This window comes from Anarrhichthys ocellatus, unplaced genomic scaffold (genome assembly GCF_004355925.1).
Source record: "Anarrhichthys ocellatus isolate YVR2014 unplaced genomic scaffold, GSC_Weel_1.0 scaffold71, whole genome shotgun sequence".
Lineage (NCBI taxonomy): Eukaryota > Metazoa > Chordata > Actinopteri > Perciformes > Anarhichadidae > Anarrhichthys > Anarrhichthys ocellatus.
The window spans coordinates 642,427-651,789 of record NW_022280101.1 but is presented as its reverse complement, the minus strand read 5'-3'; the positions used below and the strand labels follow the sequence as shown (position 1 = coordinate 651,789).

The window sequence follows — 9,363 nt, the reverse complement described above, 5'->3', positions numbered from 1 at the left end:
TGATATACATAGGGTGGACAAAATAATAGAAACACCTGTCAGTAGGCTATAAATATGTCTGCTGGGCAGCTAGACATGGGCAGTAGGTTGTTGTTTTTTAGCAAGGGTGGAAGTTTACAATTGTTTAAAAAAAAATGTAATTCTACTTTTACTTTTTGAATCATAATTAGTGTACTTTGCTACATTTCAAGTTGCATCCATTACAAAATAAGAACAATAAGTCTTGTGTGAGAGTGGAAGCAAAGAAAGGAGCCAAATCTACAGCTGCAGATCTTGAAGAAGTACTCAGATACTTTACTGAAGGTAAATAATACCACACTGTGAAAATACTCCACTACGAGTAAAAGTCCTGCATTCAAAACCTTATAAAAGTATTATCAGCAATATATACTTTAAAATAAAAGTAGTCAGAGTGCAGTTCAATGTTCCGAAAGCCCTGTTTTCAGCTTTCAGTCAATTCATTTTCCAGCTGATCAAAGAGGGTTTTTTAGAGTAAGAAGGAGGAGAATTTTCTTTACGCACACTTCATCCTTCAGTTCAACACCAACATTCAACACATCTGGAGTTACGTGGTTATCACCGGACAGGAGGGGGATGAACAACTCTCATTTGTAAAGTAACTAAAGCTGTCAGATGAATGTAGTAAAAAGTACTGTATTTACCTCTGAGATGTGGTGGAGCAGAAGTACAAAGCAGCATAAAATGGAATACTCAAGTATAGTACAAGTACCTCTAATCTACCTGTTTATGTTCCACCAGAGAAGAAGCTGCTGGTGTGTGTGCGGCCGCAGGAGGTCAGAGGTGAGCGCTCTGCACGCAGCTGACGCACCCGGAAATGACGCAACGATGTAACGTTTACCTATTTACGTTCAGTGACGGGAATGTGTGACCGATGCTAGCAGTTAGTAAACCGAATAAAACGTACACAATAATGCAATGAATCATGTAATTATGGGTGGATATTAGCATTATTGTTAGCTAGATAGTTAAAAAATGTGCATCTAACTTATTTAATCACCGGCCGGCGAGCTCGCTAACGCCAAATCAACCACACCCAGGGCCAGGTGCATGCTGGGACATGCTAACAGGCTAATGTTGTAAAGTTTGAGGAGCTGCAGTGGGACAGAGAGGCTGAGTGGACTGGTTATACTGGGACTAGAGTGGACTGACTGGTGGAGCCTGGTAGTGCAGAGAAGCCGAACCTGGGTCGAGACCAGCAGAATGACGTCAAGACACGTGAGTACGACGATACGCTCACTAACTGTAGACTCGTTCGACTTGAGCCAGGCGTGCGCAGAATCGATCACCAGCGATCGGCGCACAATGCATGCTGGGTAGATTTGCGTCCGACTTGCTCTGACGTCATGAAAACGTGCGTAACGATGATCTCACGTGAGCGAGGCGGCCGCAGATTTTAGAGCCAGGCGATGCAGAATTGCTCTCCACCGACTGCATGACCCCAGGGCATGATGGGAAACTTCTTGCTGTCTTCGGATCAAAGAGCTGATTGGCTCTTAGATTTTCTTTATTGGTAAAGGTGGGCGACCATGGCTCACTTTGTTAAGAGGGTTGTCTGGTGACCACAAGGTAGGCGGTTCGATCCTTGACCTTTGACGTGTCGCATGTCAAAGACATCCCACTGCTCCTCATATATAGGGATGGGTCAAATGCAGAGACAAATTTATCTTTAATTAACAGGATAAATATAGTATAAAAAAATGTAAATCCTAATTTTCTGTCTAATTGTAATACTTAATGCTAGATTGTTGGCTTAATAGCCATCTAGTCTCATGTTGTGCAATAACAATAATAATATATAAGGTTATTTATTTAGCATCTGTAAATAAAGATATTTATTGAGAAAGCCTACATCCTACTTGATGTCAACATGTTTTCAGTCAGAGCACTGAATGTGTCCATCGATTAATGATTGTGAAGCATCACAACATGTATTAATAGAAAAGCACAATTGTTTGATGGAAACTTGCAGCGTTGCTTTTCCTCCGTGTGGAGCCTGTTTATGTAGCTGTGATGTTTGGACAGTTGGTTCAGTTTTTAAATTTCTTAAATTTACGGTTGTATGATTTAGAAATGACGCTATCTTCACATATATTTATTTATATAAATGTTTAAATAAATATGACATCCAAGAACTAAAATATGCCCAATCTTATATCCTCAATTATAATAATAACATAGTTCAATATATGAAAAGACATCCAAACTTAAAGACCAGCAATTTAGTGTTAAGTGTCTTGCTCAAGGACACATCGACATGCTCCTAGCGGAGCCGGGGATCGAACCGCCGCTCCTCTGATTGAAGACTCTGACTGAACAGTTCCCTCTGTTATTAGAAAGCATAATAATGGAAAGTGTAAATTTTGTGGAGAAGAAGAAACCATGGACCATGTTTCATTGTCCTGTCAGAGGTACAAGTCAGAGAGAGAAGTTTTGAAAGAAGGTCTAAGAGAGATTGGAGAGGAAAGCTTTAGTGACAAATGTTGGAAACTTTTTCTGGAATGTTGGAGTCAACAACACTAATGAATAGAAATTGAGAAAGAAATGTATTATTATTTTATTTTTTCTATATATATATATATATATATATTTATATACATATCGTTATTCATTTACACACATATGTATATGTATGTGTGTGTATATATGTATATGTATTTATTTTCGTTTGGTTGTCGTATTAGAGTTCTTAGTCCACACTCCAGATCAGTGGGAGGCGGTAATGCACCCGAAAGCTGTTTGCCAACCGCCAAACAAAGCAAAAGAAAGAAAGAAGAAGAAGAAGAAGAAGAAGAAGAAGAAGCAGGCGGCTGAAAACGGTCCGACTTGAACGCAGTTTTTTGTCAACGCCCCTTTCTACGTCCGCCTGCTCTCGTCTGCTTTCCAGTCGAGGCGCAGTTCAACTCGAACGAGCCTTGTAACTGTAAAACCACGTGTGTGCGTGCGCGAGCGCGTGTGTGCGTGCGCGCTCCCAGTTGTGTAAAAACTGCAGCTATCTTAATATATGAGTTTACATTGTTTATCAACAATATATGTTGCTTTTAATTCCACAATAAGTTTCCGGTTATTTAATGTATGTAGCTTAATATTGTTTATTCCACCCATCGAGGTGTCCATATGCTTTTTATTTACCTTTTTCTTTGTGTGCATTTGTCTGAGTTTTGTCTCTTTTTCTAGTAATTCTCGTGCGGCTGCACTGAGGAAGGTGGTTGTGTATTTGTAATTGATTGTGTGCACAGCTGGCTGCATCTGTAGAATGTATAGTTGGTTTGGCCTTTTGTGGCGTGATGTTCCACTGTTGTACAATTGACACATTAATGCAATGTAATTTGTGGCCTAAAGATATATTTTTTTTATTCAACAGTAGTACCTTATATCATGATGTATCTTTTTTTGCTGAAAAAAAAATCTCTGTAGAGCTGAGGGGACGACTCTCTTTAGCCTCATCACGACTAGCAATACTTTTCACATACAAGCACTCATGTGATCCATCGTTGATCTCGTGAAATATTGATTACAGCCGCTTTAAATTAACTGCCTTTGCACTGGTGAGCGTGACATTTAATTCAAAGCTTACCTGCTCCCTCCAGTGTGCATATAGTTGGAGAGAGAGAGAGAGAGAGAGGGTAAGTAGCTCTGTTACTGGCGTCTCTGGTGCTCTGTTTAAATCATCACTTCCTGTTCTCAATCCCCACGTCTGCTTATCCATCATTTCACATGCATGCGTGTGTGTGTGTGTGTGTGTGTTGGTACGTCTCGGGGTCCTGTTGCACCTACTCCAGCCTCCCATGGGCGGTGGTGGTGGGCGAAAAAAAAAGGGGGCTGCTCCCCTCAAGACACCCCTCAAATTATCGCCTAATCAGTTAGCCCCAGGAGCAGGCCCTCCACAGCTCACAGACAAACAGACAGACCCCCCCCCAGCCACACAGCTCCGAGCCTGGCCTTGTCCCTGCAAAGACCTCGCTCCCTCTTTCTCTCCTCTCACTGAGATAAAACAGGTCCAGCTCCGGTTTGAGAAAAGTGTCGGCTGCTGCTGTCCCTCCCTCACTTATCCACTCCTCTTGTCTAGTCTACATGGCCCTTTCACCTCACACACACACACACACACACACACACACACACACACGCGCGCACAGCCATATTGTAAGTAGTACGGTCTTTTAGCTCAACACGCATTTTGGATCCAGACACATTGTGATCTCTGCTGCCAACTTAACTCATCATTGTTGGAGCTTTTTGCCTTATTTTTCCCTTGATTTGAGTGGTTTTATGCTCATTTATGAGTTGTGTAATCTCCGAGAAATTCAGCTCCATGAAACCAGTTCCAACCCCACAGTACGAGTTCAAAAAGGCACGTCGATCTCTCGGAAAGTTTGTGTTTGTATTCCAGACACTAAAACGAAAAGCTTTGCATTTCATTTATAGCACATTATAATTGACTAATATTACAATTACCATACTTTATACAAAAATTCTTGCTTTTTTTTCCCAGTTTTAATATTTACTGTTGCTGCAGGAATCCCTTTTGCGAGTACTTGTTCCGGGAAACTGTTGCAGTCACTCTCAATAATCTCTTGGTAATAAAAGAAAAATAGCTCGGTGAGAAATAAAACAATGTCGTAATATCACTTTGGCACCTCAGTTCATGTCAAAAAGTATCTGGCTTTTCCCTGGATCATTAATCCACAGACACACACACACACACACACACACACACACACACACACACACTTGGATCCGCTGCACTAAAGTGATGCTTTGTCAACTAAATCATTGCAACTCTAGCCGGTTAATCAATGACACATGGCAGGTTCTGGCAATGTCAGACCTTCACTGACTTCATTCCCCTCATCTGCGTTGTCATTCCTGTTCCTCTTTTACCACCCCCCCCCCCACACACACACACACACACACACACACAGACACACACCCCATGTGCCAAACCAGACCACTCTCCATACACACTAATGCTTCTGTTCCTTTCCGAGCAGCTCCATCCGTCACGTTCACCCCGCTTAGGATTCCCATTTGTTTTCATTTCACAGCTTTCGCAAAACACCACACACACAAACATACACACACACACACACACACACACACACACAAGTATCTGCATATGCATGAGAGAGCATGCAGACAGTTACGCACATAAACTCACACATGCACACACCTACTATCACCTTGAGTAGAAAACTCTCTCAAATGCAAAAGCAGCAAAGAAAAGTGCAACGTCCGCCGCGTCACTTCAGAAAAGAGACTAAATGCTGGGATTTATTAGTAAAATCATAAATGCACTTCATTTATTCATTCACCGTCTTTCTACCTCACTGGACAAAGCGCCTTACAATGCGCAAGGACACTACGAAATGCGGACAGGGGCAAGCGGGGATCGAACCGCCAATGTGATTGAAAGAGGACCCGCTCTGGTCTTCGTGAGCTGCTTTTGCCCCAATCGGACATAAAACTTTGAGCTTTTAGAAAAGAACGGAGGACGTGCAGGAGAGGGAGGCAGCAGCTGAGCAGGAGTGATCCATGTCTTAGTATCTGTGTGGTGATTATTTGAATAGCAGCCATGAGGCCTGGCTCTGGTCCCTGAACAATCCTCACTGGCCTATAAATAACGGTGTGGATACTCTCTTCTTCTTCTTCTTCATCCTCTCCCTCACTCTTACACTTCCAGCGCTCCGGCCCGCCGTCCCTCAACATGTTCTGTATTAGTGGGTCTTTGTTGGGTGTTTTGAAGAATGAAAATGAAGGAGGTGGGTGGGCGTCCGACCACCACACTCGGAGGAGACCCGTGACGCACACAGAACTATCCTCTGACTCAATTAGCATACCTCTGCTGGCTCAGCTACAGACGGCTGGAGCTGCCTCTGCGGCTCTCTTATGTGGCTGCTATTACATTTGTATGGAGGCTACGAGGCCTCTAGATTTAATACATCAACTCCTCTGAGATCTGTGACTGTGTGTTGAAGGACGTCAACATAGAAGACTTTCTCATCGCCAACAGAATCTAATTCTACTCAATGTGTTGACCGTTAATGAGCCGTTATCAAAGTCTGGCTTAAATACTGTTAAGAAGATTTAAAACATATGCTTCGTCATGCTTCGGTTTTGTACTGTTTAAAGTTTATTGACTTAGTTCATTTCATTTTGTCACATTTTCCAAAAAGAGGTTCATTCATTCATCTTTTCACGTGCAAAGTGTCTGAAAACCACACGAGCCTTTGTGTGAAAAGCTCCTTCTAATGTGAAATTGCTGTTTCCGCATGTGACGACTCATTTCCCGTGTGAAACATTCGAAAAAAGTGAATTATAAAACATGTAAGACGTGTTTCTTGTGTGATAAATCCTCACACGCGTTCTTGTAAGAGTTGATTTATTAAATGTTTTGGTCTTTGTATTTTCCAAACCACAGCGGTGGATTTAAGTAAAAGTACTAATACCACACTGTGAAAATACACCACTACAGGTAAAAGTACTGCATTCAAAACCTTTCTTACGTAAAAGCAAAATATACTTCAAGTAAAAGTATTTATAGATGCATTTTCCAGCTGATCCAAGAGACTTTTTAAAGAGTTTATTAACATTAAGGATTTTCTCAACACATGAAGGAAACGCGTCATCCTTCAGTTTATCACAAACATTCAGCATCACGTAGAGGTACGGGGTTTACACTGGACAGGAAGGAGATGGAAAAAGTACAATATTTACATGTGAGAAGTACTGGAGTAGAAGTATAAAGGTACATGAAATGCAGGAACTCATGTAAAGCACAAGTACCCCATATTTGTAGTTTATAGTAGGTAAAGGACATGAGTAAATATGCTTCGTCAAGTTCCACCACTGCACCGGCACTCCACTGAATATCTTTATTGTGAACATTTGTGATTTTTGTATCGTGCATGTTTCTGCAAGGACAGAACGAAACCAGTTCCACAAACACAACGTAAAGTAGATCCAACACTGATGTAACAAAGGTTTGTAACACATGTACCATAACGTCACTCCACAGGTAGAGAGCCACAGCATCAGTGGTACCCGGAAACAAAATCTACTTTATTGATGAGTTTGCAGGAAAGACATGTTGAAACAACCAGCTGTTTAATATTAGTGAAGATCCCAACATTTAGATAAGATAAAAAATAAAATAAAATATATTGGAATTTCATGGAAATGTGTATAAAATGATGCAGAACACCTCTTTATTTCTAGTTGGTATGATGGTTAATCCATAAAAGCAGGGCATCTTAGACATATGTATCTACATTTAAAGGGAATAATGTGAAAGGTAAACAACACAATTAAAGAGAGTTTTTGTTATTATAGAATTTTCTATATATATATATATTTTATTTTTTATATTTTACCTTTTAAAGCCTTGAGCCGTCAGCGACATGCACACCCAGGTTGTTCATCTGAACATTAGGGATAAAGAGAGCCGTTTTGGGGCCATTTGGCTCCTGCCTTCCCTGCAGTGGGATAACATTTCACCAGTTTAGATTAGTTCACTCAGGACCCATCAACACATGTGGAAGTGACCCTCAGACGCCTCTCACTGGCCCGCTGACCGAGCTGTCTGTGTGTGTGTGTGTGTGTCAGAGGAAGTGCACGGACCAGCTGATGCAGTGTGTGCTATGTTAACCCGTCCAAGGGCAGCATAGCAATAACAAACACACGATCACAGCAGCGCGCTCACCTCTGACCCCTGCACCCTCCGCACAGCCGGCCTGATCGGTATCGCTCTGACAGCCACTCGGGAACCAGCCAACACACACACACACACACACACACACACACATTCAGACGCACTAAATACTCCGCAGGGTCCCCCCTCAATGCAAGATTTCAATCATTGACTCCCTTTAGAGAAATCACAGAGATTTACTTTGGGAGACAAAAGCTTCCTCATTGGTGTCAGACAGTAAATGATTGACATTTACTTTGAATGCATTGGGCCCCGCCCACCTGGGGGGGGGGGGGGCTGCAAAGTGAAACCATCCACCCTCGTGCACCCTAGTTTACCCACAAGGCCGTTTGCTCGTCTGTGTCCAAGCGGTGACGGGTCGTAGACGGGGTTGTTTTGAGGGAAAATCTGTGACGCCGACGACACGTCTCCAGAAAGCCTTGGGGACCAGCATGCTTCACGGTAGGATCCGTGTGTGTGTGTGTGTGTGTGTGTGTGTGTGCGTGTGTGTGTACATGTTTGGAGGCATGCGTCCTTCTTGTCCTGTTCCTCAATCATGGGGAGTATGAGCTGTTGTTATTTGCTTCGGCGTCTGCAGCTCTGCGGCCTCCACAAACCCTCCCCCCCCCGTGTCTTTGTCCTTTTTCAAATGGTTCCTCCCCTCCCCTCTCCTCCCGCCTCAACTCAGACCCGACACTTTTAAACCGTATCACTTTCCGTTTCCTCTAAACATCGGCCTGCTCCTGACGTGGGGGCTCTCAGGTGCAGGAGGCCGGCTGCCTGGTTATTAGGACAGACAGCTTGACATGAGTGCATGTGTTGGCCAGGAGTGACTGTGTGACCACTACAAGGGGAACGGAGTGGAATTCAGAGTGACTTCCTGCTGCTGCTGTGTGTGTGTGTGTGTGTGTGTGTGTGTAGCCTTAAATGATGTTAGAGCCAGAGAGCATTTTATTTTACTGGCACCGGTCTGAAGACTGTCCTGTCTGTTCTGCGATTTAGGCGCTGTGTTGTTTTGTTTAAGGAGAGAAACGAGTATATGTCACGGTACCAACAGTCAGAGTTTTAATTGACTTCATTGAGGCTGAATATTAAGGGCCGAGCCCCGAGATGAATTAGGCTCACCGCTGTCGTTTGCCTGAGGCCCTTTGAGGAGCTCGAGGTTTAACGCAACAGAGTTGGTCGTGAAGGTCTGGTGGCGGCGTCCATGTGGAAGACAATCCCTCTGGCAGCTCAAATAAACCCAGAAACACTGAACACACTTTCCAAACCTCATTACAGAGACCTCCGCTGTTTTGTTGCTGGTGGGGCCCAATCAACCCCACCCCTCCCTTTTCTCCCCTCTGCAATTCTTTTCAAATGAGAATTGAATTTCTTTTTCAAAGTGTTTATGTTATCATTTGCAAATCTTGCCAGAAGTGGACCATGAGGCACAAGAGGGGAACTCATACACATGTTTAATGAAGTATTTACAGATAATTCCAACTGTCAAATACTTGTGCCCGATGACATAGTGCAGAGTGCTGACGCTCACAACCGCCTTCCTCCCTCTCCCCCGAGCTCCCTCGTTAAAGCAGGCGGATTTGATTTCAGGTAAGAACCTATTGGGAGGCTGTGTGGGGGGGCCAAAGCGAGGGCCACGGCTTTTTACCGAAAAG

The 9,363-nt window shown here is 43.2% G+C and overlaps 1 protein-coding gene across 3 annotated transcripts in view; it reads left to right on the top strand.

Moving 5' to 3' along the window:
* Positions 1 to 8,097: 8,097 nt before the first annotated feature.
* satb2 (SATB homeobox 2) overlaps positions 8,098 to 9,363 on the top strand; it is a 52,337-nt gene continuing 51,071 nt past the window's right edge. For all 3 annotated transcript variants that reach the window (XM_031873316.1, XM_031873314.1, XM_031873313.1), the window contains exon 1: positions 8,098 to 8,167. In XM_031873316.1, the coding sequence (XP_031729176.1) occupies positions 8,158 to 8,167 (10 nt within the window). In that variant the 5' untranslated portion in view covers positions 8,098 to 8,157. The remainder of the gene's footprint in view (positions 8,168 to 9,363) is intronic.